This window comes from Numenius arquata, chromosome 6 (assembly GCF_964106895.1).
Source record: "Numenius arquata chromosome 6, bNumArq3.hap1.1, whole genome shotgun sequence".
Taxonomy (NCBI): domain Eukaryota; kingdom Metazoa; phylum Chordata; class Aves; order Charadriiformes; family Scolopacidae; genus Numenius; species Numenius arquata.
The window spans coordinates 3,396,918-3,424,865 of record NC_133581.1 but is presented as its reverse complement, the minus strand read 5'-3'; the positions used below and the strand labels follow the sequence as shown (position 1 = coordinate 3,424,865).

The 27,948-nt window shown below is 41.7% G+C and overlaps 1 protein-coding gene across 4 annotated transcripts; it reads left to right on the top strand.

Moving 5' to 3' along the window:
• On the top strand, window positions 1-27,498 carry CTTN (cortactin). Of its 4 annotated transcripts, XM_074150044.1 has the most exons (17): window positions 1-121; window positions 3,264-3,347; window positions 3,790-3,863; window positions 5,220-5,349; window positions 8,513-8,623; window positions 9,327-9,381; window positions 9,909-10,019; window positions 10,883-10,993; window positions 11,592-11,702; window positions 12,952-13,062; window positions 14,794-14,849; window positions 15,851-15,920; window positions 16,451-16,599; window positions 23,874-23,963; window positions 24,043-24,232; window positions 25,084-25,155; window positions 25,694-27,498. In XM_074150044.1, the coding sequence occupies exons 2-17, from the start codon at window positions 3,264-3,266 to the stop codon at window positions 25,828-25,830; spliced, it is 1,662 nt and encodes a 553-aa protein (XP_074006145.1). In that variant the 5' UTR covers window positions 1-121; the 3' UTR covers window positions 25,831-27,498. The 4 variants fall into 4 exon arrangements, with proteins under 4 accessions (XP_074006145.1, XP_074006146.1, XP_074006147.1 ...); XM_074150045.1 differs by lacking the exon at window positions 12,952-13,062 and having other exon boundaries at window positions 19-121; window positions 25,694-27,492; XM_074150047.1 differs by lacking the exon at window positions 1-121 and having other exon boundaries at window positions 3,249-3,347; window positions 25,694-27,492.
• Window positions 27,499-27,948: the final 450 nt, after the last annotated feature.

Here is a 27,948-nt window from a genome sequence, read left to right as displayed (position 1 = left end):
GTGGGACCTCGGGAGAAGCGGAAATTGCAGCAGCAGCAGCAGCCGCCGCCAGCCCGGGAAGCACCGGCGGGGAGCCAGGCCAGCGGCGGCCGCAGGAGGAGGAGAGGAGGCGGGCGGCAGAGTAAGCGGGGAAGGGGGCGCGGCGGCTTCCCCGGCCCGCTGTGCCCGCCGGCGGAGCGGGGTGACACCCCCACCGCCCCCCCCCCCCCCCCCCCCCCCACTTCGCCGGAGCCATTGGGTGGCTTTGTGGGGCCGGGGCGGCGGCGGGCGCGCCCCGCGGGGGAGGAGGAGAGCTGTGGCGGGCCCGGCCGGGCGTTCCCCGGGCTGGGGCTGGAGGGGAGCGGCCTCTCGTCGCAGGCCCGGGCGGGGCGGTGAAGGGCTTCTCCCCGCCGAGCTCCCTCAGGGGGCCGGGAGGGCGCTCCCCGCCGGGCAGCCGGGTCTCTGCTGGGGATAGGCCGAGGCAGGCTTACGTGACTATCTCTTTTTTTTAAATTTTTTTTAAACTCTCTGTAGCTGCCCGTAGCTCAAAGGTAACTTAAAAGAAGGAAGAGCGTCTGCTGAGGACTCTCAGGGGGCTTGGAGAAGGCAGTGGTGGCGATGAGGGGAAAGCGGGGTGACTGTGGCCTATGGAGGAGGCCTGAGGTTATTTCTCACCAGACTCTGAAGAGAGGGTCTCCCTGCAAAATCCTTTTCCTCTGGTGCCCTGGTGCTGCCAAGGACACGGCAAGTTGCCAGGGTGGCCAGCGGGTCCCCAGCAGGTAGCCAGGCCGGGAGGAGTCCCCGCTGCCCTCATGGAGCCTTGGGGTAGGCCTAGAGCTGCTCCTCGGTTCCCTTTGCCTGCAGTGCTGTGTCTGGGTTTAAAGCCTTGTCGTCCCCCTTTGTTCCTTCCAGGAGCTGGTCCTAGGCCCTGGGGAAGAGGGGAGTTCCCGAGGGCGCCGCTGAAGGTGCTGGGTAGGATGCTGTGATCGCTGATTAGTCATAACAGCAGACCCGTAAGAGCAGAGCTGGCCGGGTAAATTCAAAGCATATATATAGCCTGGGTTTGTGTTTGAACCGTAGCCTTTTCTTTTTCCTTCAGAAATTTGACCATGTGAGTCAGTGACTCATAAATAGATCATATTTCTCCACGTTCTGCTTTGGAAGATATGCTGGGATAGCAAGCTGCTGCGGAAACCAGGCTGATTCCTGTAGCTCCCCACCAGGAATAGGAGCTCTTGCCTGAGATCCCTCCTTACTAAGCTGCTTCGGTCCCTTTTGTCACTCACTTTGCAGAATGCAGGCTTGAGGTGTGGAAAAATGTTGGCGTTCATGTGCGTAATTTAGGAAGAAACGTGGTGAATCCTGGATTTTGTAAGCGTGTCTGTGTGAAATCCTTCCTTCCTTCCTTACTGTTCGTGAGAGTTTGAGGAGGAAGCAGGAAATCTAGAGTTAGGATCTAGCTGTTCTTTTAAATGCCCAAGCACAGCTGAATGCACAAAGCAAAACAAAGCAGTCAAGTGAATGCTCGAACCAAGTACTTGGGAAAAAAGTTGGGTTTTGCATGAAATATATAGAGCAACCACGCACATATGAACCCGCGTTTCAGTTCTTGTCACCTGAATTCCATTTCAGAACGAGTTGCCCAGCGTGGGGGAGTGCGGAGGCAGGGATACAAGCCATCCCTCTTGGGAGTGACCATAGCTTTGTGTTTGGTTACAAAGTTAGACCTTGGACCCCATGTTGTGTTTCCTTACTGAGCTGTTTCGGTTCTGCTTTCCAACAATATGTACTCTTATAAGCTTTCTAGATATGAAGTAATTTAATAAATGCAAGTTCCTTAATTGCTGTAGGAATTTGGAGATGGGAGACTTGAAGAAGCAGAAAGGGAGAGGTACTGCTACTTTGTAAAGGTGTCATCTGCTCTGCCTTACACCCTCCTTCCAGGCCACTCTGTCATTTGCTACTTTGGGGTTTGACAATCAGTTTTTCAGCGGCTCTTGTTCTCGTTACCAGTCCTGAAATTTCTGAAATGCTCTATAAAACTGGCTCGTCAGCTCATTCTGTCAGGCTGCAGAGCAAGCGGTGTTTTTTTTCCCTCTGTGCACTTTACCTTTAGTTTATTAGTTACTCATTTAAAATGGGGTTTTTATTCTGCCCACTGGATTATGCTTGTGTGAATTAAATAGTCCATGATCATCATACTTACAATCTATTCCTAATTAAAAAAATAAAGGTAAGTGGACAGAATGATGGTATGTTAAAGAACTGAACTCTAGTGCAGTAACAAAGAAGGAAATAAATCCTTCCTCGGACTTGTGTACCTTAGAAAGCTGGGAGAACAGAAGGCTTTTTTTGTTGTTGTTTTTGTTTTGCTTTTAAAAATTAATTTGTTTTGATTTACCTAGAATAAAGGGTATAAAATACAGCCACTAACACCAGGCAGGTCAGGTATTCTGCTCACTAGTCACGTTCCAAAGTGTTAATTAAAAGTGTCCAACTTGATACTCCACAGGGGATAAGGTTTCCAGAAAATGAGATGCCCCAAATCATTAGCTGTTCAAAAGTGTTGAACGTTGTTTCTGGATGTTATTGCTTGCCTTTTTATGAGTTTTGCTTCCTGCTGTCAGTACTCCAGCACTCGCCCTCTGGTTCTCCTGAAAGTCAGACAAGACACTTGAGTTTGTGTATGTATTTCACAAGGGATTATCTGAGAAGCAGGTGGACTAATGTCTAGATTGCATGCAAATTCTTACAGTTGTTTGGATTTCTTTCATAATGCTGAAACTCCTTACACAACAGAGGAAATGTGTAGGTTATGCTGCCTAATAAGCACTATCATCCTCGTCATCAGTAACGGCTGGGAAAAAAACAAGTTTTCCTATGCCTTAAAGATACACATGGGTTCTAGAATTGGTGATAGTCTTTGGAAGTAGACGTCATTTTGGAGACCTGTTTGAAGAGAAGTCGTTCAGTGTGGTGACTGAAAAAAAGACATTAATTTGCGTGAGGAAAGACTTCCTTGTTCTTTTTGAAATCATGTCAGTGATCGCTCCTAACGTTTTTGGAGTGCCAATAGGAAAACTAAAAAGGGTTTTCAAACCAGCTTGAGAAGACAGCCTGAGAGCCAGCAATTGAATCTACTTTCGCTGCAAATACAGCTCCTGTTCATGTGGTTAAATAACATACTTTATTGGCAATTTTGGATTGGGTCTCCATCAGCTTACAGATAATATAACATGAGTTGAGGTAACTGGAGTGTGACAGTGCTTCTTATGGTGTTGCAGATGTGGAAGGCTACTGTAGGCCACGCCATTTCTGTCAATCAGGATGATGGAGCCGATGACTGGGAGACGGATCCTGATTTTGTGGTATGGCTTTTGAATTTTGTTGGTTCAGCAGAATTGTGTTCTGTAACATGATAAAGAGTAATTTTTTGGGGCGGGGGCTGTGTCTCAGCAACATAAACTGGTGGGAGTGTATTCCTGGAGGGATGGAGAATGAGGGTTCTGTGCCTGGGAGCGATTAACTGTCAAGACTACTTTGTCTTGGCTGGGTACTGCAGGCAAGTCTGTTTGGAAGAGATTTGTGTCCAGAAGCATCAGCTTCTTGGGGCTGAATGTGTGCTCCGTGAGTTTCAGCAGTGGACGAAGCATAGGGCTCTTCCCAGCAGAAGAGAAGTAAAAGTGGTATTAGCTTCTTTTCTAACTCTTCGGATCTTGCTGACTGCCAAAGGATTTTGTTATGATCTCTAAAGTGCAGATAACTGGTAATGTCTTTACGTTTTTAACTCTTTTTATGTGTCCTTTACAGAATGATGTGAGTGAGAAAGAGCAGCGCTGGGGAGCTAAAACTGTGAAAGGATCCGGCCATCAAGAGCACATCAAGTAAAGCAGCTGTCTTTAAATTTATTAATAGTCACAATCCCAGGCAACTTAATCAACTCACGTTCTCGGTTACTTGCATCTTCATAATTAAAATAAGAGTCTCCTAGAAGATTCATTATTTGCCAGATTGCTGGTCTTGCAAATATGTCAGCATCCTCAGATCCGAAATTAAGATCAGAACTATGGTGCAGGGACTCTTAAATCTTTCTTTATAACTGGAAATGTTACTTTTCCTGCCTCTTTGTGTCTGGAAAGTTTCTTTGTTCTGTTTTGGTGTAAGAGCCAGTACTGCCAGGGGAGAAATTTGTGTTGGGTGATCTGAGCAGCTCCAGTTTGGTACTTTAAGGATACATTTGGTCCCCTAATTCTTAGGCTTTGTTTAGAAAACTGCTACCAAACTCATAAAAATTCTGGCATAGTAAAAAATTGAGCCCTCTGGCAGAAAAGCAAATAAATGCATCACGAAGGGCTATGTGAGACACATGATCCGTCTTCTGAATCTTGGACTTGTTCTGAAAAGTGTCTAAGACTTGACTTTAAAGTAGTTTTAGGAAAGCTATGATTGTGATGTTCATTTTGGTTTTGCTTATGTGTTTCTGGGGCATCAACCTTCGTGGAATAAAGCTAAGAATAAATGTCATCAGTGTTGGAAATGGAGAGACAGAACTATGTGGCTTACTTCAGGGCTCAGTTTTATTCTGCCCTATTTGGAGTGCAGTGGGGACGCCTACTGGCTGAATTATGCCTGAGGAAGCTTTAAACTCAGGTGGGAAGTGTTTTAAGGTACACATTATCAGATCGGTTTGTCCTTCTTGTATGTCGCTTGAACTACCATAAGTTCAATTCCTGCACATTGCAAGGGAACGCTTGGGGAAAAGGAGGTGCAATCTCCTCGCATCCTTATTTTGCATTACAGTTGTGTCCAAAATGCTCAGTTAGAATTAGAGTCCTGTTACCATAGGGACTGTCTGATAAGAGATGATCCCTGTTCTGAAAAGTTGCCATCTAAATAAAAAGCACTGGAAAGAACTTAAATTAGGGTGTGAGAAGAAAACATGTTTCAGGCACATATAAATTCTGTGTAATTGATTGTTTGAATAGCAAAATAACACTTTCATCTTGGTTATTTTATTTTATGTTAAGACAGTGTTTTGCAGTGGAATAAATTCTGTTTCTCAGAATCTAGATGAAGTGCTTTGTGCACTGAAAAAATAGGAAGGGCTTAAAAAATGCAAGTTGTCAAACTTTTAATTAAGATGATATTTTTAGCATCCTACTTTTTATTTTGCTTCTTTTTGAAGTTATCTTCTGAAACTTTCATAGTAAAACTCACTACTTAATTATCTGTCTTTAAAGTATTCATCAGCTGAGAGAGAACGTATTCCAAGAACACCAGAACCTCAAAGAGAAGGAACTTGAAACAGGACCAAAAGCTTCCCATGGCTATGGAGGGAAATTTGGCGTTGAACAAGATCGCATGGATAAAGTAAGTGTGAATGCTTCCCTGGGACGATATTGTAATCCTTACCTTGCCTTGCCTGGGGCCAGCACAACTATAGGTGCGAGTTAAGCTTGTTGAAGGTGCAAAGTTGTTCCAACTTTGCTAGGTTTAGAGGTGTAGAAGCTCAGATCATGGCATAAGCTCATTTTGAGGGCAGAAGCACGACACTTACAGTGTAACTGCTATTACAGTTGTAACCACTATTACCCAGATCTGTCAGACCATCATGCTCCCTTCCTAATTAAATCAAAATTCTCCGACAGAAAGAACTGAACGAAAGCACTTGAAGCATCAGGAACAAGTATTTCAGGTGGTGAATTAGGAATCTGTGAATGATGATGAGGAGTTCTGGGCTGTGCAATGGCCCCAGATGTTTTTGTTTGATGCTTGCTCTGTCTTTAGAGCAAGTCTGCTTGCTTACGTCCCACATGGATTCCCCTGGAGTCAAGGTTCAGGTTTCTGAAAGTATATTTCTAAATTAAGGAAGTACTTCATGCATGAATAAATCCAGTATTTTTTTTTTATTTCTATGCTGTTCCAGCTCTTCTGTGCATATAGAGGTTGCCAAAGAATGAAGGAAAGGGTGTGCTGATGCTTTAAAATTAGAGGGCAGCTCTCTTAAACGGTGGTAAACTGTGAACAGTGACAAGTAATCCAAGTATCTTAAAAATCATCAGACTTCAGTCAGATGGTAGTGTTTTACATAAGAACTTGATGGCTGTTTTAAGTTATGCTCTACTAACAAAAGTAGTGATAATTCTTAAGCCACGTGATGATGAGACAGGCCATATCAACTGCTGGCTAGTTTCTTTCATGTACTCTGTTAAAATAAGAGCCAAACTGTTTCCTGGATAAGAATGATTTTATTTTCTTCCTTTATTTACTTTCTGGGTTTCTAGAAATTTGACAGCCTTAAATTTTTTTCTGAATTCCCATATTCTAGAGTAAATTGCTGTATGATTCTTGATGGGCCTTTGAAGTAGGCTAATAGATCCTTTGAATCTGGGAAAGGAATTGCTGAGCAGATCCCACCATTAGGCCTGTTCTGCAGCTGCATAGCTCTCTAATGTCAGCAGTTTATCCTTCACCTGTGTCCCTGGGGAAAAAAGAAAGAAACAAAAGTCGAGTACTGTTTCCTGCAGGCCAGAATTAATCATCAGAAAAAACACGATGGTCACGCCCGTCTGAATGATGCTGGCGGCAGCAGGCAATTCAGAGTTTACTTTTTAAATAAAGCTTCCTTCCTTATAGCTATAGTTTTAAAACCGTATCATTGAGATCTCTCCTTCGCAGGTGGCTGTGGCTCTGTGCAGGTCTGTTTATATCAAGGTGTGACTCGCCTGAAGTAAATGAGTGTTACTGCAGTATTATCGATGGTACAGGTTTTTGCTGCATTTTGGACAAAACCTTGATGCTGACTTAAAACGAACAGTTACATCGTTCTATGTGCCAGACCTCCATAACCGATTTTAAATGTAGTAGAGTATTGTACTGAGGAATTATGAGGGCAATTTACTCTGAAATACAGATTTCCAGGAAAAATCTTTTTCTAAGTCTTTCTTAAAAAGGGGTATGTCGTAATGCTTGGCATTTGACGAAATGCAGAAAGTTCTGGTACCACATAAAGAAAACAACATGCTTAAACCTTTACCTACCTCAGTTGGTGTAACAAAAGAGGGATCATGTAAAACCACGTAAAACCTAGAGCTTTCAGAGCTTCATGTCTTCAATAAATATAATGGGTAACGGGAAGAAGAAAGGGAGGTGGGAGACTTTTGTGTCACGTTTAACAGTTGCTCTACTACAGAACACCTGCAAAAAGAACAAATAATTCAGGAAGAGAAAGGAGCTTTTATATTGCTTATAAGTTAAGGAGGTGTCTTATTGACATCCTTATTCTGTTACCTGGCAATTCCTAAGTGCTGGGAATGTTCCCCCCCAGAACCTGTGTAAAAAAAGGCAAATACAAATAAAAGCCCAAGTTACCTATAGTTTCTGGACACCTTGTGTCCTCAAATTAATTCACTTTGGTCCAGCTGTCCGATACTGGTAGGAGTTAAGCAGTTTCTCATTCCTCAAAGGTCAGAGCTCGGGGCAGCTGCGTGGAGGGGGCTCTGCTGCAGCTGCAGACGCCGATGGCCCGTGCACGGTGCTGGGACCTGCGGTGCTGGCAGCAGTGGTGCTGCACAGGGCTGGTGGTGGTGTTGGGTCAGGAAAGGTGCGTGTCACAGAGTGCAGCCTCTCAAGCTCAGTTTTGACACTGGACAAGAAAAAAACATTTTTGGGCTACGTTATATGGCACCCCTCAAGGTGATAGGCTATAGCATCAGTTCCAGGACCCAGAAGGGTATCCTAGCACTAGATAAATGTAACACCAGCAAACGCTATCTGCATATACTTCCAGGTATGTAATTACATACTCTTGTGTCTTACCTGAAGGCAGTCACAGTGCGATGTAACTGCACCTCGGCTTGCTGTGTTCAGCTCCAGTTCCAGGGACAGGTTCAAATGGGATACTGTGGGGCCGGGATGCCTTTTAGCACCGAGAGCTCTGTCGTGATGTGTATGCATCGCTTCATTTTGCGATGCCATTTTGCAAGTGAGGAGAAAGTATAGAGAGAAGATGCCTAATTTTGATTTATGCAGAAGATCAGGGTGCCTCCCTAAAAGAATGCTGATAGAAAACCTAGCTGTAGTTGTATTTAGTTGCAATCTAATATCAGCTAAAAGAGAACTGTAGCTATGTGCCTAAATACAAGGCTGTGTATTTTATCTGGAACTAATCCCTATTTGAAATTCTGCGTGAACACCATCAAGATTCCGTCTGTATCTTTCTTGTTTTCATTCCTGTGGTTTTGAAGTAAAAATCCAGAGTTGTAAACCAGTCTTCATAAAATACAGTCGTTGCTGTCAGACCGTTTCTTGGCACTTCCCTGGCCGGGGTGCTATTGGTAATGTGGTGACAGTCTTGTCAATGATACTCAAGTGAGTAGCAATTTCCAGGTAAGTTATTTTCAACAGGAAAAGTGTCAATGATAACATGTTTGTAACGAAACTTACCCTCACGTTACTTGGTCGCAGTGTTTTCTCTTACATACAGAACTGTATAGAACTGCTGGCTGTTTCTGAACTTTCCAATCTCTTTTAGTCAGCCGTTGGACATGAATATCAATCCAAGCTTTCCAAGCATTGCTCCCAAGTGGATTCGGTGAAAGGATTTGGTGGCAAGTTTGGAGTACAAACCGATAGAGTTGACCAGGTAAGCAGTTTCATCTCGTACTGCAGCTACTCGCAGTAATTGAGTTTATCATTTTGTACGTTCAGCTGAAAAATTCCAATACCTTAAAATGCTGGCGTGGTCAGCTCTTCCTGCTGTATTCGAAGTTTAGCAGTAAGCTAATGCCGACTGTTTGGGAGATGAATTTCTGTTCAAAGCAAAACATAAAACAGCCCTTATGGGAAATTGAAATAAGTTGAAAAGAAAACTGAAAAGCGATCTTAAAATGTGCCTTTTAGCCAGGCTGTGTTCTTTGATGAAGATAAAATCAGTGTGAGTGCTACAAAAGGAGGAGGGATTTGGGGATGTTTTGTCCTGTATTGCAACATGAGCTACTGGCAGGATAATTGGCATCCCGTTCCAAGACTGTTTAACAACCTCGGCATGGAAATGCTGCATTCCTGTTGTACTGAATTGCTGAACCTGGCAAGACTACAGTATGTTGCTAAAACAATTTGCTTTGGCAAGGGGTGACAAAAACCCTTGCCATGAATACATGTACTAAATTATCATGTAAATGAACATGACCTGTAAGTTAAATAGGTATTTATGTTCCAAATCAAGAGGGTCAGAGCAGTATGGAAAGACACAGAAACTTCCCGTGCTGTTGGTCCACTGAAGTGCATGGGGTTTTTCTACTAATATCTCACTCTTTGTTGCACATACATTTTTATTTCTCTTCCAGTCAGCTGTTGGGTTTGAATATCAGGGGAAAACCGAGAAGCATGCCTCCCAAAAAGGTAAAGTGGTGACGTGGTTGCCTCTGTAGACACACGTTTTTTATAAATAATAGAATAGATCTCTGTTCTTCTACTGTTTGTGAAAGACCTTGTTTAGTGAGGCGTCACCGTGGTGTTCTCAGTGAATCGAATGCTGACGGGTTTTGGTGGAAGGGAAGATGAAAAAATGAATTTCAAAGCAATTTCATGAGGTGATGAGGTTTTAAGACAAGGAAATAGCTTGTCATCGTGAGTCTTACTTTTCTTTTAGAAGGGAGGTTCAAGGACATTTTAGAAAGATTGGGAATTATTCTTTGCTGTATTGCACCTTATTGGAAATGGGGAGTAGATTTAAAAGGAACCATCATGAACTATAGGACTGTTGCCCATTTTATTTCTGTGTTTAAAATTAAACTTGATTTTATGTGCTAATGAGTAATATTTCAGTTCTGAAATAACTTTTTTTTTTCCTGCTCGATTGCTAGGATATGATGTTTCTATTAAAAGCTTCTTAATTTAATTTTTATTGTGCTTTACTCTGAATGCAGACTACTCAAGTGGTTTTGGTGGAAAATACGGAGTACAGGCTGACAGAGTGGACAAGAGTGCAGTGGGGTTTGATTACCAGGGTAAAACCGAGAAACACGAGTCACAGAAGGGTGAGTAGACACACGTGTTGGTGGGTTTGTACTCCGAGGCATTCATGATAGGCACTGTTGTAAAGTACTTATCTTTTTTTACATCTGTTGCACTCCTAGCCTGCTGAAAGGTAGCACTGAATAACAGTTATGCTGCTGAAAACTTTGACTCCTGAAAAAGAAACCTAAAACATGAGTTCTGACTGGTCTTAAGTGATGATCCAACTGCTGTTACTTTGGGAGCAGGGCACATGGGTTTGTCTGGAAGTTTTTTGCAACTTCTTTTGAAAAGCTGTAGATTACAGTATTGAGACTGTAAGCAGTTTAACCACAACAGAGAAACGTTTCTAGAAGAATCAGCTGTTTATAGATTAAAACATTTATCAAAGTTGGTAGAGTTTAGAGTTAATATTGTGTTGTTATTTGGGTTTCCAGGCATAGCTGATCAAAAATCGACCATTTTATTGGAAAATTTTGACATTTTTGCCATCTGTTTTCTGTGTATCTCAAAGAAATGTTTGCATTCTAGAAATGCTAAGGAGGAGAAGGGGGTGTTTGTTTAAAAGCATCCAGGCTGTTGCTGACATGGTTTCTGAACTTCACTTTGCTATAAGTGTCTTCAGAATTTTATCAAGGAGTCAAGTGGCAGAATTGCTGATATTGCCCAGCAGTTGAACTACATACGATGCTATTTTATTTTCCATCCTGAGAGAACGTATTCTGAAGGATTCATGATTTCAGTGTCTGGAATCAAGTTTAAGTGGGGATGTCATTGCTTCTTTTAATACGTAATGTAATGTTAGCAGGTTTAACTATCACAATTTTTCAAGGTGATATTTTGTTATTGAACGCTTACAAACAAAACTCTTCACTCTTATCTCTAGATTATTCCAAGGGCTTTGGTGGTAAATACGGTGTTGACAAGGACAAAGTGGACAAAAGTGCTGTTGGCTTTGAATATCAAGGCAAAACGGAAAAACATGAATCACAGAAAGGTTTTTATTATCTTGCTTAAAAATACTAGTTCAAATCAATCAGCCTTTTAAACCTGGGAAAAAAAATAATTCATTTGGGATTTTTTTGCTGGTAAATGTCTGTTTGCCCTTTGTGTATGCAGATTTTTGTTTCCCTTAAATGAAAAGGAAGGCATTGTAAACTGTCCCTGAGTTTCACAATCTGATTTCCAAGGGACCTCATGTCCGTATGGAAGTTATTGAAATAAATGTGTAATTGCACAGATCTATAGTATTCAGTGGCACTATGAAATCCTTCAGTATTTATATATCTGCCTGGCACACGTGTTTGTGCATGTTATGTGGTTTTAAGCGGAAAGTGCATCAGATTCTTCGAATCTCAGAATATTATTGGGTCTGTATGCTGTAATCTTTACTGAATTCTTGGTGCTTCCTTGTATCGTGATCCTAGAGTTCCTGAATGGGTGTCCTTCCCTCTGTTGAGGTAGTGTAGCAGGGGGAAAGAGAGTACCATTACTGAGAGGGCAGCTTATCCCATAACATGTTACTGGTTTTTTTTATTAAATACTGCTTACAGTCCTAAACTGCAATAATGTTTTCTGAAACTTCGTGCATACAGATTATGTAAAGGGGTTTGGAGGCAAGTTTGGAGTGCAGACAGACAGACAAGACAAATGTGCACTTGGCTGGGATCACCAGGAGAAAGTGCAGCTGCACGAATCCCAGAAAGGTATATCCATTCACAATTCTCTGCCATTCTGTCTGACTTCCCTCATTTTGACCTTTCCCTGTGTGAACCCTCCTCCCCTGGTATCTTTGGCCACCACCTTACAGTAGCTGACATGAGTCTCCTTTTTCTGTGTTTGAACGGTTGCTGTGTACTGGTTGTACTGGTGTCTGCAAAGCAGGTTTAACACATTTGGGTCGCTGCAAGTTCAGACTTCGTGATAAGTTCTCACTGCAAAACCTTTGTGGGTCTACACATAGCCTGGATTACTTTTTTCCTTTTTCAGTTGAGTTGTGCAAACCACAAATTAGCAATTCCTTTGTACCTTCCACAGATAATCTCCTTTTTCTGGTTTCTGTTATGCATACCCTGATTTTCGTGCGAGGGAAGTCTTAGTATCTAATACTCTTTTCTCATTGCTTGTGAGGTACCTATTCCTATGAAATACTGGTACCCAGAAGAAAAGTTGCACATTACCGATTGCTCCCCAGCCCTCTGCCTGCCACCACTCTTAACTTAAAGAATTTAATTAAATTATTATTTTTTTTTTTAAATTAATCAAAAGTGATCCTCAGATTATTGTGCTGTTGGATGCTCCAGCAGATTTGTTGTGAGATGATTACCTGCAGTCCTTTTTTTTCTGCCCTTATTTTATATCATATATTAAAATGGCTGTTCTAAGGCTGTAGTAGGGAATGGCCATAACTCTTAGCTGAGCTTTTTTTCCTCAAGTTGTGTGGCAGCAGGAATATTCCTTCTTCCTTTAAACAATGCTGTGTAAGAATGTCTGAAGGATAGTCTCTGTGGACCCTATCTTAACACCTCTTTAAAAATCAGATCTGTAGCGTACAAATGTTAACCACACTGATGAAGGAAGCTCATTTTATTCTCTCTTATCCTTTTGTGTGTTGTTTTGTTTTGGTGAATATACTATGTGTGTGTTTGTGTTTGTAATGTTGATCAAATGCAAGTGCATTATGCAGTATGTATGAAAAATGTTGAGAAGTGCTTTTTTTCTGTGACTTCAGAATGGTGTTCTTATGTCTGATAAATCATGTTGACCTCTTATTAATCTCAAGTGGAAACTTCTTTTGAATTTACTCTTACAAAAATGTAATGAGATTTTTTTTTTTTTCCACCATCCAAAATTATTGGTAATTGAGAAATACTGCAAAAATTACTTTGAGTGTCTCTGACTAAACTTCTTTATTTTCCTCCCTTCATTTTAATTTATTACATGTGGCTTTTTCAGACTATAAGAGTGGTTTCGGAGGGAAATTTGGTGTACAGACAGAAAGGCAGGACCCATCTGCTGTGGGGTTTGATTACAAGGAGAAACTAGCCAAGCATGAATCTCAACAAGGCACCGTTTTCACTTGTTACTTTCTTAACAGTGCAGCCACTTCTCACACAGTCTTAAATAGTTGTCTGAGTAGATCAATGCTAGTAATGTGCGGACACTTTCTTGCGCTTCTATTTCTACATGATCTAGCAATGTTCTTCCATTTTATTCTTAAAATGTTGCATAAAGCAAGCCTGTATTCAGGAAACAGATATCCAATGTTTAGTTGACAGCTCTGAAACATTATGCATTTAGTTAATAGCTATACATACACTGTGATAATAACGACATTACTATGTCTAGTATTATTAGTATGATGTTAATGACGTCGTGCTTACCAGTTTTAGAGTCTAAATGTGAAGTTTTGCCTAGATAAATTGGTGGAAAAATATTCCGATAAGGACCATGCATGTAACCTTTAACAAGCAACGGGTTATGGCAAGATCATTTTAAAACTATTGTAGTCTTTAAAACAAGAAGTAGGGAATGTTTGTGGTTCTTGGGTGAGCAAATACTGTTATAATGCTCTCTTTATTCATTGTGAAATAGTTGGGGTACAAACCATGAATTCCTGGTTTTCCGTTATCTTAAAGTGAGAAGTCTGGATCAGGAAAATGTAAGTGTAGTATATTTATTCTGGCTGAAAATACATACAAAGCTGAAGAAAATGAGGTTGTTCATTCTGATAGTCAATATTTTTCTTTGCTACAGTGACACAAATTCAAACTTTTAGAGCGTCAGATGTGCCTTAGCAGATCCCTAGTACAAACACTAAAATAGCTGGTTTAGGGGACCCAAGTGTTTTGGGGGCTGAGAGGAGAAGGAGTAATTGTAATTGTATTCCAGGGACGTATAGGAAACCCTGTCCATCTCCAGAGTCTAAGGGGACATTCCTACAGCTCACTGCCACCAGAAAGAGGTGTTTTTCCAGCCACACATTCTTGCTGCTTCTATTGCGCTGGCTCTGAGTACAGCTCACTAGAAAGAGCAGAAAGCTACTCTTGTTAGGGTTTATTTGTTGTTTTTCTTGTTAATGCCACTAGTGAGTTTAAACTGATTTTGGAGTAACAAGTGCTGGAGTCAGCATGAGGTGAGAGTAAGAATGTGCAGCTCAGGGGTGCTACCGAATAATGTGGCCACCCCATTTCTGTGGTGGTGAGTTGTTGCAGGCTCATGCTGTCTGGTGGAATTGCCCCTTTCCATATGTAGAACAGGAGTTATTGCCAATTGCTTTAATGTTCATCAGTTGAGTATCATGACTAAGTCCACTGGGATAAGAAATTTGTTATATTTTCCTGCCATTCATAGAATTTGCCAAGTTAAAGAGAATAAAACACCTCTGTGGTCACCGAAGACTGGATATCGCTCCTTTGAGCAAAGCAAAATGGCTTAGGTTATACCATTACTGCAGAGGGCTAAGAATTGGTGCTGTGAAAGGCTGTGTTACAGAAGTGATGCATTAGAAGGGCTCATCCCTTATTCCTTGCTTGATACCTTATCAGTCCTCAGCTTAATGTTTACTCAGAGAATGCATGTGGCCCACAATCTGTCATCTGCTGGTGTACCTGAAGGCTCTTGCAGTTATGTATCCTTTCTGCATCAAAAAACAAGTTGCATTTTCTTTGGCGGCTGTCACTGTATCTCTGCATGCAGCTGAAATGGCTATTTGCATTTGAGATGGCTCTTTGCATTTGGCAGAAAGATGGGAGGGACAACAAACTCCTTACTCTGACCTCTTTATCCTGCTTTTAGATTATTCGAAAGGATTTGGTGGGAAGTATGGTGTACAGAAAGATCGGATGGATAAGGTAAGTTGCTTAAAAGAGCCATGATTTAAATACTCTGTAGTGATACAAAATAATCTGGTTAGATCTGTAGTGTTAATACACACGTGTGTGTACATATGTGTAGTGTGTATATTTATATTTAAGGAGGGAAAACTGAAGCATGGAAATGAAAGGATAGCAAAATTTATGCAAAAGAATGAGAAAATCCATTAATTCCACAATTTCAGTCATGTCTTCTAGCAACTGGCTAATGCCTTATATCTTGAAGATATCCTTTTAGTGGACTGCTTAAAATAGGTGTCTGATACCTACCAACTTTGATTATGAGGGACCTCCTCTTTAGGAGAATTTGGTTTAGTATCTGTAACAGTGAAGGATAAGGCAGCTGATACCTTCTTTTTACCTCTCCATTTTTAAATTTAAAAGAAGATGAAAAAGTCCTCACTGAGATTTATCTACTGAATAAGTTTGCTCTCAGCTTTATGTAGGACACTCAAAAGCGAGAAAGTAGAGGAGTTTGAAAGTCTGTAGGATTTTTTTACTTGTGGCTTCAGGACTCAAGACCATTCATTTAAAAATAATCCCAGTTTTTGAATACTGTTCTCAAAATGCTCCCTCTATTTTAACGGTATCTGCTTCTATAAGGGAACTGGATACTTTTACCTTGGTAGAAATCCTGCATAGTGTGGATTAGAACAGAAATATCTGCACAATAAATGTTTTGGACAGTGCCTCATTTTTAGTTTTGATGAGTGATCTGTTCATAAACTACATTTTTTTTTAATTAATAGGATTTACTTGTGTTTAAAACTGTCCTGGAAGATTAATTCTTACATAGTTTGACTTAACAGAAAGAATTATTCCACTTGTCACATTTTGATTCTTCCTGATTTTGTTTTAGTGTTCTGAAAAAAAAAAGCCATAGGGGCAATATCACAATAAAATGTCACAGATTAAAGCTGTCTGAATATCTTCACGTATTTGTGGTTCTTTAAGTATACTCTTTTTCTCTCTATTGATAGAATGCAGCAACTTTTGAAGATATTGAGAAACCAACATCAACTTACCAGAAGACAAAGCCAATAGAAGCTGGTAAGGCCTTGGCCCCAGATCCTTTCTCTGGAGGTGATAATGTTCAAAAGCCCAGGATATTACTGTGATGTAGTAGCGCTGAGTAAGAATCATCTGGAGGGAACTGCTGTATTTGCAGGTCTCTAGCAACCTCAGCTACTCTCTCGCTCCTACCTTTAGAGGTTGTTTTGATTTGTTGGTTTGTTTTTTTTTTCTCCCTTGAGGGTCATCAGAGTTGAGGAACGGAGAATAAAAAGCATCAGAATGGAGAATAGGCTGAATAGGGAGCAGAGTGTTGGAGACTATACCATGAAGGAGAGGAGGGAGAAGTGTTGCAGAGGTTTTTGTAAGAGAGAAACGTAGTGCACAAGAGGTTTGGGCTTGGAAGCGGAGAAGGGAGAAAGAGGGATAGAAGGACTTTCCTGAATGGGCTGTGAGCTCAGAGAGCAGAAAAGCAGAAACATGTTCAATCCTAGCAGAAATTTGTACCAAAAACTCATTCTACCCTACCTTTATACAAAACCTTCAATTTTTTTTTTTAAATGTTACAGTTGCTAATAAAACAAGCAGCATCCGAGCTAACTTTGAAAACCTAGCCAAGGAAAAAGAGCAGGAAGACCGAAGGAAGGCCGAAGCTGAGAGAGCACAAAGAATGGCTCGGGAGAAACAAGAACAGGAGGAGGCTCGAAGGAAACTGGAGGTCAGTAATTTGAGCAGCGTGTCTAGTCTTGTTTCAGTGCAATGTTGGCAGAAAAGGGAATCTTGTAAGAAAAGATACTTTCCTTCTTTTCAGCCAGGCTTTAAAGCTCTTTGTGCGTTTGCCTGTGTTTGTACCTGAGGTTTCTTAACCTGTTTGTGAATCCAGCCATCTCTCAGCATGCACCATATGTATACCAGACCTCAGACAGGGTGACAGGGTAACACTTAATGCTATATAATTTTTTTATTTAGCCTATCCCAAAATATATATGCTAGTCTTGACCTCTGATCTTTGCAGCCTGACCTTTTTGTGTTGTACTTCTGCCTTTTGGCGATTCCAGACTCTCTTGGGCACAGAGGAGCTCACAAGGGGAGAGAAATGTTGTCCCCGAAAGGCCCTGTATGTGTGATTATTCATGAAGTTTAATACCATGATAATAGTTGGTGATGCAGGTTTTTTGGAATCAGTATTGTGGAAGATGGAGGTGTTGCCACTCATTGGTATAGCACACACCCATGAGGGAAATAATATTCCAAATGTTAATTGAATCTTAGTTTGAGAATTACGAAAATTAGTGTAGCATTGGCATGGCTAAAAGCTTAAGTGATTTCTGTGTTATTCATAAGCAAAATAATTCCAGGAAATGTTTAGTCAGAAATGACATCTTATCTGCTTTGTAGAATTTGCATATTTGGTGAAACTCTGCTGCTGAGATGGACGGACTTGTGCGTTAGTAGCAACTTGTCCTTTGTGTCATGTTTGTTTGCTTTGTTAGACAGTGCCTGAGGTGCCTTATTGTCAGCAATCCTGAGGGTCTGCTGTCTGCGGCTGTGTAACCTTTCCTGCTGAAGCAGTGATTGCCCAGAGCCTCTGTGGCAGTTTCCCTTGTGGTCCCATGCTGTTATTCTGATCTCTTGGCCTCACACTGATCTTATGGCAGGGAGCAGGAAACAATCGATGCTGGTGTAAGAATAGTTCCTCTTTCCCCTTCTTTTGCTTCTTGTTTTACAGATATTAGTTTATACTAGAGAAGACTGAACATAGGACACAAAAAGATAGGAGTCTTTTAAATTCTGAATAAATGCTACTTAGCCATACATGCGCACTGAAACTTAACAGCCAACCTATATGCAACGCCGATGCTGAAATAGCACATTCCAACCTAGTGCTAATAGTGTCCCAAACAGGAAAAGCCAGTAAGGAGGTGGAGCAGGTCTTGATGAAGGGTACATAGTACTCAAGGAGATGCACAGGTCTCTTCGTCATTGCCACTTGCTATGCTGAAGAGACCCTCCCAGAGGAGAATGCTTGTTTGGGACCCTCATCACTGCTCTTGCTGGGTGGCCACGGGGGAGTTTTCCTATTTCCTTCTCTCTTCTCTCTGTCTTTCTCTTCTTTTGTTTTTATTTTCCACCAAAAGTATCTTTCATCTTAGAGCCAATGTATGCTGCCAGCTGCAGACCCCACTGATAAATCTTCTTGCATATGAACTTGTCTCAGCATCCTCTGTGAGACATCTGGAGTCCAGGACAGACTGTCAGATGGTTTCTCAGATCCATTCGGTCCTTTGCCTAACGACAAATGGGGCAGACCCAATGACTGGTTTCTCACATGTGGTAGATACTTCCTCTTAGGGGGATGCTGCTACAGGATGCCAGGGTGTGGTGTTCATCCTGTTCCATCCAAATTTAGACTTGGAGTAAATAATTTGTTTTACAAATATGAAAAACTAAATGCATGGTAGGCTTATGGCAACCTAGCTCCCATCTTCCTAAACTGAGAAAAATATATTGCAGTGAAACTGCACATTACTTCACATTCACTCAGCTGGCCTAAACCAGCGTGGCTGCTAATGGCAGCACTCTCGAGCCACCTTATCCCTATGCCAGCAAAGCATCTGCGTAAGTCACACAGAAGTGGAAGATGAAGCCTAACAAATAAAACATCTAGTTAACCCAAATCAGTTCCCCTGCCCGGTTCTTTGGTTGGCTTCTCAACTCTGCTGTTCCCAGGCCAGTGCTGCATCTGAAATAACTCTGTAGTTTTGCTGTGCTGAAACTGCATGGCCCATGTATCTTGTGTATAGTTTCATTTCTGAAAACCGCTAACTTCCCTTGGAGTTCTGTTTGAACTTTGGGAAATTCTAGTTTTATAGTGTAAATCAAGTCTCTCTATCTGAAGTTATTTCCACTTTTTTTTTTTTTTTCTTTCAGCTTATCACCTCTTTTGCCTTATGGCTTCAAGATGCACAGTGTGAGCATATGTTCACTGCATACATGTTTCACAAGATGAATGGGAGTTCATCTCTGTGTATCAGTGATTTCTTCTAAGCTTCCCTTCATCCCTGTGTACTTTGTGGACTTCTAATACCTTCCCCCAACTATTTGGGTTTCTTTACTGTTCTTGAGAAAAACATGTTACACCTTTTACACAGCATCTGCCACTCTCTTACAGCTGGGAGAAGAAGAAGAGATCAAGAGCTGAAGTTGAGAATTCAGTCTTTTCTATTTGATAAGGTCAGAAAGTCTGTTCCAGGGAGCCACTCTGTTAGTCACTTCGGACTGCTCTGTGTCATTTTCAGCATTGGCACCAGCCTCCAGCACTGAGCCACACAGAGAAAAGTTGAACGTTTGCCTTGAGGAGAGTCCCTTTGTTCCCCTCTCCTCGGAGCAGTAACACTGATGTGCATCCAGCCCGTAGAGTTGCTCTGGGAGCTCTTCAGATGAGAAAAGTTAAATGCCTCAGCACTTGTTCATTCAGAGTCACAGCAAAATGCTATCAGCACATGTCACCACCTTCTGGTGTGGCCATTCAGCTGGTAGCCATGTAGCTCCTCTAGCTATTGACAGGCTGTCTCTGCTCCTGAACTACTGTCCGCTGTTCCCAGCATGTTTCAGTGTGTTTAAGCTTATGCATTGCCGGTGTCTAGGTCCAGCACCTGGTTGTTTCCATAACAAAGCAATTTTTCGCTTCTCATCCTCCTCAGTCCTTGTCCTTACCACTGACACCGCAACTCTAGTCAAAGAGCTGTAGTCCCTCAGCTCTGGGGTCCATTCCATGGAATGACGAAGGGGAATGAATGTTCTTTTTAGAGACAACTTGGAAACAACCTTGAGGTGTACATTGCTCTCGAAAGTGCAGCTTTGCTCCTCCTTCAAGAGATCTCCCTTTTCTTGGCACTTGTTTTCCTCTGTCAGCACACTGGATCGGGATAGCGTTAGGACTTGTGACTTATAGGAAGCAGCGTTGTTATCTTTGCGGGATTTAGTGTAGTAGATACATTTACAGTTCACCAAATACGGAAGAACCATGATACAGGTTGATGTATATCAAGTGTTGCGTTGTTACTAAGGCCATTCTGCGCCCATGAGATCACTCCGGACAGCCCTTACTTCCAGTTACTGCTGAGAATCACTGAGAAGTATCAGTCCCAAAGGAAAATGAACTTTCTTGGCATTCATCCTGCTCTTTCATTTCTTTCTCTGAGGTGTGTATTTTTATCTGGCAGTAACTCCATTCCATCATCACTACTTCTGCTTTGTTCTCAGACAAGGTGTCTGGTGGTTTTAGGACTTCTCAGTTAGCCTGTCTGAAGCTTCTTAGGTCATCCTCAAGATGCTGATGGTACTTGTGAGACAACGCTCCTCAACCAGGGACTTCCTTACTTTGATTTGGTTGTTTCTAGGGGATTCTACAAAAGACCAGTCCCTGTAAACAGTGCAGTCCATCCTTGAACGCTTGGGTCTTAAAGTAAATGTTCTGAAGTCAAAAACTTGACTCATTATCACAGAGAAATTAGCAGTTCTTACAGGATAAGAGTTCTTTTGTTGCAGGATCCCAGGATATTTTATCCCTAACTCAGTGCTTCACTTCTTAAGCAACTACTTCATGGAAGTGTCTCTTTGCTAGGGCATGTGGCAACTGATACCTAAGACTGATCTTTCCTGTACTTTTTATGGTTTTTGCTCTGCACCTTTGCTAGAAGCAGGTTGATATTCCTCAAGATGCAAGGAGGTACTTCATGTGGTGGCAGCTGTGTCACCAGGGTGGCAACTGTGTCTCCAGGGCCATGCCCTTTATGTTACTCTGTCTTGACAAGTAGGGATATCAGTATATTCTAAAATACCATGTGATTTCATTGCACCGCAGTTGAATTTCAAGAGAAACAGCACTTATGTGCCAGTGCTCTGGAGATCTTGTCCATTTTGAGGACAGAGCTTTCATGCTTTGCTTGTGAGTGATGACAGTCCAATATAGCTTGGGAGAGATCCTCTGTTCTCTCAAAGCAGCAGTTGCCCTAAGTGATAAGTGTTGGGGGGACACACAGCTCTGAAGTTCACACGTGTCAGTCCTTCAGCTCTGATAGATGAGCTGTCTTGCAGTCCTTAGTGAGCAGTGGGAAATCTGCTCTGGTGGCTCTGTGAATTTTTTGAAAGGTTCCACGGCTAACACAGAGAGTACTGATGCTTCTTTTTCAGAGAAGGTTTGTGTCCAGGCTTGGTCTTGGGTACCACCCTCAGATTGGCCAAGTGGACTGGTGCATGCGTTTCTCCAGGTACTGCTGCCACCAGCCACTGTGGTTAGGGTAGGGCAGGACATCATAGAATCACAGAATGGTTTGGGTTGGAAGGGACCTTAAAGATCATCGAGTTCCAACCCCCCTGCCCTGGGCAGGGACACCTCCCACCAGACCAGGTTGCTCAAAGCCCCATCCAGCCTGGCCTTGAACACCTGCAGGAATGGAGCATCCACAGCTTCTCTGGGCAACCTGGGCCAGTGTCTCATCACTCTCACAGGAAAGAATTTCTTCCTGAGATCTAATCTAAATTTCCCCTCTTTCAGTTTAAAACCGTTACCCCTCATCATCCTGTTGGCTGTCATTTTCCCAGTGTGGCCTGTTTCTGCTTAGTATTCCCTTCCGTTGCATGGGTTTGTAGTCTGGGCTGAGTCAGGAGAGAAGTTCAGCTTCTCCATTAGCTCCCTTGCTGTTCATTTTGGGTTATTGTATGCTCATAAGTAAGATCTGTGGATGGAGGGCGGTGAATTTAGGCATTTGTTACCCTTTCAGCTTTTCATTCAGGTTTCCTCCTGCTGAGGAAACAGTTCTCCAGAAGGCTTTAAATGTAGTAGCACAGGTTCTTATGAGTCATTGAACTGTTGTGTCTTTTTTTTTTTTCCCCCCTTTCTCTCTCAAAAGTGACTTTCTTTCTTTACTGTTATTTTTGCCATAAGTGTGGGTTAAATTCAAGCCGTTATGCTTGATTTTTCTTCTGCTTCATCAAAGATTCTGTTGCCTGGACACAGCTGAAGTTTTTTTCCAAAGCTGGTATTTAAATTTCACCGTAACCAGATGATTAATGTTCTTCCAGACTGAACATCTCCATGGTTAATTGTGTGATTCTGCAGACACTGAGGGAGGAAGGACGAGGTTAAGGGGAAGTTGAAATGGCACTAGCTACGCTGCCCCTTGCTCATGAGCCGAGCGTGAAAAGGCAAGGGATGAAATCCAGACCATCCACAGATACTGTAAAGGGTGGGAATGGGCTTTGACTTAAGTCAACTTTATTTCTTTAAGTGAACTTCCTTGCACAGACAGAAAGTTCTCTCACTTTAAGTACGTACGTGGGCATACGTACTCCCACAATGGGAATGTACATATGGGCTGCATTCCTTCAAGAACCCTGTTTACTGGTAATCCTTTTTCTGTTTTGCTTTTCACATATGTCACATAGTCAAATGGTGCTCAGGGAGTTTGATGGGTGCCTCATGATTTAGGTACCCTCTGCTGCCTTAGAGAGCAAGGCAGGATGCTCTTTCACATGGAGTGTTTTGATGTGGAAAAAACCCAGCCTGAGAGGGGACCATGCAGTTTAAATCTTTTATGGCAATTCTGCTGGGACTATCCTAAACTGCAGTCTGGATTGCAGAGACCCGTTTCCTAGAACAAATCATTCAAATTGTTGCCGTGTTTGACATAGTTAATAGATTGGTACTACTTAATTTGTCCCCAAACTTAGATTTGACTTCTAGTAAACACTTTGCTGGTGCTTTTTTATCTGTAGCACAGGAGTTAAAAGTGAGGGAGGGCTGTTCACACCAAGATAGTTTTTTTTTTTTTTCCAGAAAGCACAGCACTGAGCTTTGAATTGTCTTCAAAGCTGGCTCTGTTCTCAAGACACACTTTGTTTTCTTTGTTAGGTGTATTTTTTCAGAGCTGTGACAAACAAAGAAAAGGAAGGATTTTTTTTTTGGTGACAGAGTCCTATCGTTTCTCTCTGGACTACAGTTTCTCCTGAGGATCTTTTGGGGACTTAGGGCTTGATGGGCATAAACACCTGGAGTGCACAGTCTCCCGTAACATGTATTCTCTCTTCCTTTTTACAATTAAGAAGAAAGTTCGGCCCTAGATCCACGGTTTTCTTTTTCCTTATGGTAAAGAGAGGCAAAATGAAGTAGGTACCTTAGAGTCTGTTGGTTTTTTAGGTTTTGGGGTTTGGTCTTTTTTAAGTTGTGCAAGCAATGTAGTATTTCTTGAGCTGCAGTATCCTGGCTTTCTAATGAATGGCTTTCTAATGATGAGTGTGGATTTGCCCTCTGATTCACAGGTGGGATGGCACAGCGTGAAGAGCTTGAGTGCCAGAACACTTGATTCAGATCCACGTTCTTTGTGTCACAGAATACAATAGCAATACTGCTTTTATTTCTACCACGTGTAACTCTTCTGAACGTTTGAATCCCTCATTGCAGTATATAGGACTTAGTTTTGTCTGAGCTATTCAGTCTGTTGCCTTTGGCAGGTGTTTTGCAGACCTGCAAGAGCTTGCATGATCATTTCTCATCAAAGATAATATATCAGTTGTATAATTAGAACGTGCGGGCTTCAGGTTCGCTAAACTTAGGCTAAAATGGGACACAAGGCCCAGCCAGCTAATGAATAGAATGAATATATTGAACACAGAAACCCTGCAGCTCCTATGAAAATGTGCCAAAGAACATTGGGTACCCTGTTTTTAAACACATGTATGCATACATACTGTGGGGTTTTTGTTTCTTCACTTTTTTTCTCTTCTGCTTTGGTATATTTCTGAGTCTTTACTGTACAGCCAGTCTAAACCTTCAGGCAGGTCTAACAGTCCAGCCGTTTCTGCTCCCTGCTCACATCCCTTTATTTCAGAAGTTGGTGACTATCTTTCGTCTTGGAGGGTTTTTTCTTGTTCAGTGTCATGACATCAGTGGTCAAACCACACTGAAGTTTTTCTTTCTCTTCAATTAAGGAACAAGCTAAAGCCAAGAAACAGACTCCACCATCATCACCTGTCGCACAGCCGACTGAGCAGAAGGCACCCTCGAGCCCAGTCTATGAGGTTTGTTAGAATCGCTTTCAGTACCTGGTTTTTGATCTTAAGCGTAGGAACCTTTTTACAAAACCTTGTATTTCCGCAGGATGCAGTTTCCTACGAAGCAGAGTCTGCCTACAAGGGTTCCAGCACGACATATTCAGCTGCGCGTGAACCAGAGTCTGGCTACAAAGCTGCAGAGTCGGACTACCAAGAAGCAGTGAGTCAGCGAGAGGCAGAATATGAACCAGAGACTGTCTATGAAGTGGCGGGGGCAGGAGACCATTACCAAGCAGGTACAGTGTTTGTTTCTGATATAAAGCCCTTTAAAATAAAGATTATTTCCTTGGGCAACGACTTAATGAATAGTTCCGCTGATAGCACTGTCCTAGTTTTCAAAAGTCTTAGTTTGATGAGACTTTTTAAATTCTCCACCAACAAACTTTAATTAAGAAATTAAGATATGGCTAGAGCAAGGTTGAAATTACTTAACTTTTGTGAGATGATGTTGGAATAATTACAGTGCTCTCTAGAGTGTCAGTTCAAAAAGACACAGAGGGGTAACCATTTCCACACTGTGTGGTGCAGCTCAGCTGGAGAAGGAAGTACAGAGATGGAGATTAAATGCGTGTTGAGCCAGCGCTGGTTCTGGCCTGCCCAGCAAAAAATTCTGTCAGTGGTTCTTGGGCTTCGGAATTGATGTGATGTGTCCTGTGCCTGTGAGGGAGTGGAGTAAGGACATCTGAAACTAAGGAAGCTGAAATACTTTTCAGTTCCCATTTTTTAAATTTTGAACTGGCCCCTCTCTCCCGTCCCAACATGCAGCCTTAACAAGGTATTAAATACTCTGTTACACACTGACTGTGGACCCAGTTTTCAGCCACATTTTACAAAAGTGTTATAAGGCTGATCAGTTTTATTTTATACTGTATTAAGTGCCTACTTGTCAACGCTTCCTTTCAGGCTTTAGTTGTGTGTGATTTAGGGAGAAAATCCATTTCAGAAGGCACTGCTAAAACTTGCATCGTTTGTTCCCTGCTTCCTCTGTGGGTTAGCAGTAGAATTACAGGAGGAACACTACAGAAAAGAACTTGGGGTGATAGGTAGTGTGCTTCATGCTCTGAATTTTATTTCTCACTCTCTTTAGAAGAAAATGCTTACGATGAATATGAAAATGAACTTGGAATTACAGCCATAGCCCTTTATGATTATCAAGCTGGTGAGCAAAGCTCTTGTTTTTAACCTTGTCTTTGAAAACTCTGTTCTGCACACCTAAATCTGGATTTTTCCTTTGCCTTTCGTCGTGTAGTCTCTTGTAGTAATACATGAAGTGAAGATACGAAGAATTAGGAATTTAGTGATTTAGCAATAGCATTGAGACACTTTTGAAAACTACAAGCCACTGTTTCTGGAAATGGTGGAAGTTCTCAAAATCCATTTTAACCAAGTGTTAACGCTCTCGTTAAACCCTTGGCATTCATAGTTGTTTAAAATCTTGACTGGTTAATTCTGAGGAGTGATCAAGGAAGTAAAGTGGTTCTCAGGGGGTTAGGTGCCAATTGTTGCTCTAAGTTAGAAACTCACCCAAAATGCAGTAGGTAAGAACCATCTTTACGGATTGTCACTGCCCTGTGCCCTTGGGGAGAGAGGCAGGGGATGGGGGTCGGTGTTACTTTCGGCGAGGGTGGGTTGGAAGGTGGGATTGTAGCCTGGGCTGCTCCCGTGTCAGCACTAAGCCCCTTCAACTCTCTTTCCAGCGGGTGACGACGAGATTTCCTTTGACCCAGACGACATCATCACAAACATAGAAATGATCGACGACGGCTGGTGGAGGGGTGTCTGCAAAGGCCGATACGGGCTCTTCCCCGCAAATTACGTGGAGCTGAGACAATAAAGACTATTGTCTGCTGGTTATGCCTTAATTCCCCAGTCAATAAATCTGACTTAATACACTACAAATCGTGATGCTTTTCTGAGGATGGAGGGGTATATACATATTGCTTTTATATTTAATACTTTGCTGATGCTTTTTAAAATGTTTATGCCACAGAAATCGCTAATATATTGTAACTACTATGTTCTTCACTAAGGCTCTTAAAATGATTTTCATGCATTTGGAAACATTTCTTCTCTGCCAAATTAGCAATTGTCATAAAAAGCTTTTTTGAGGACAATTAGCTGTCTGTCGTAATATTGCATGTTTTACTCATAAGTGAGCGGATTTACTTAGTGTTTAAGTCTAGTTAGTCTTCCACTAAATGTTTTCAGCTAAGAAAATCATGGCTATGCAGGTTATTTGCATTTCCACTACGCAGGAGTGGGGAGGACTGGGGAAGTGCATAATGTTTTCTTTTTTTTTTTTCCAGATAGTGTGTGAAAAAGCAAAGAGAATGCTTGAAAGTTGCAGCTAATGGCAGTTAATCAAATACTGTCCAATATTTATGGAATATTAACGTTATGAAGGAAACAGTCTGGTTACTTTTTCCTTCTTTTCAAGTTCCTTGGCTCTTGCATTGATTTTTTTTATTTTTTTTTTTTCCCCTTTTTCCTGCTCCTCCTGTTCATGTTATGCCAGAGGAGGGCTGCAAACACTCTGGCACCGATTGTCCTGAATTTTCTTTACTTTTTGGTTTTGTTTCACCCTCCTCTTTCCCAGGAAAACTTGGAAAAGTTACTATACAAGCGTTGAGTCACTCAGCAAGATTCCTACTTGTCCGAAGGGAAACTGGCATCCAAATCTGTGCATCTTCCTGCAGGAATAGTCTCATTGCTTTAAATGGGAGAAAAGCAGCAGGATGGGATCGCTGCTGTGTTCTGTGTGCGATCCATCCTTCGTTCGTGCAAGGAATGCCCTGCTGTGCACGTTTATGTAACTGTATTTGAGTCAAGGAATGTCAATAGAAGTAAATTAGATTTAGATTTAAAGCCCATGTAAATGAGCTCATTTTTTAAAGCATACAAGAGACAACTCTACTTTTTTTTTGTACGTTCAACAGAAACTGCCAGTAACGTTCTACTAAACAACAAAAATTAAACCTGTTCTTTGCCAAAACTAAACCTGAAATTCTTGTCGTTCTAGAAAAAGCTGACTTCACTGCAGATTTAGGGTCCCTACCAAAGATAGCAAGTTGCATCTGCTAGTGCACGTGTTTCAATGTACGTACTGTCTGTTTCCACCTTCTGATCAAAGCGGGAATGGCAGAGCTGATGTAGCAGCTAAGAAAGAATGCAAAGAATTTGTATAAACTGCAAATTTGGACCAACAGAATAGAGAAGACCTGTACAAAATGGTAAAAATGCATAATGTATCTAGGAAGAAGGCATCACATTGAACCAATTCTTTGATGGTTGGGACAATCCTTAATGAATGTCATATGTGTGTCATGATTATATATATATATTTTTTTTTCCTTTCCATGGTCTCAGTTCTGTGTTGTATTTCCATTACTAGGGTTGGGTTTTATATGCAGTTTATTTTATCCAATTTTGCATAGAACACCTCATAGGGATATGATTTTTTGTAAATTAAATATTCAATAAACTTTTTGAACCATTTGCATGGAATATTTCTGTATTTTTAAATTGCTTTGTCAGGCTGTTACGAAGACCTGATCTCGTCTCAAGCTTGTTTGGGATGAGCTTGTATCTGACGGATCGTCCTTCCTACGGAGAAGCTGCCGCACGATGCTCAGCGAAGGGCCCCTACAGTCAGGTTGCTGCCACCTTCCACGTCCTTCCCTTCCCCAGAAACCCACTCGCTTTGTCTCTTTTCTCCTACTCCCATGTGGAAATATTTAGATCAAAATTAGACCTTGAGTGAACTTAAGGGAGAGATGCTTTTTTTTTTTTTTTTTTTTTAAACATCTTAGCATCAGGGTCTGGGTTTTTTTGTTTTATATCTCTTACTTCTGCTAAAAGTACCATGAGCTGTGGTTTTGGTGAGAAGAGTTGCTCCTGGCTTTTGGGAGCAGGACGCCGGTGGCTGCCGGAGGACACAGTGCTTTTGAAAACA

Excerpts from the sequence above, each read along its gene's own strand:
- CTTN (XM_074150047.1), top strand. The coding sequence starts at position 3,252 with ATGGTGTTGCAGATGTGGAAGGCTACTGTAGGCCACGCCATTTCTGTC. Across the intron at positions 8,624-9,326 it reads AAACCGATAGAGTTGACCAG|TCAGCTGTTGGGTTTGAATA; the intron begins GTAAGCAGTTTC and ends TTTCTCTTCCAG. Across the intron at positions 25,156-25,693 it reads CCTTTATGATTATCAAGCTG|CGGGTGACGACGAGATTTCC; the intron begins GTGAGCAAAGCT and ends CTCTCTTTCCAG.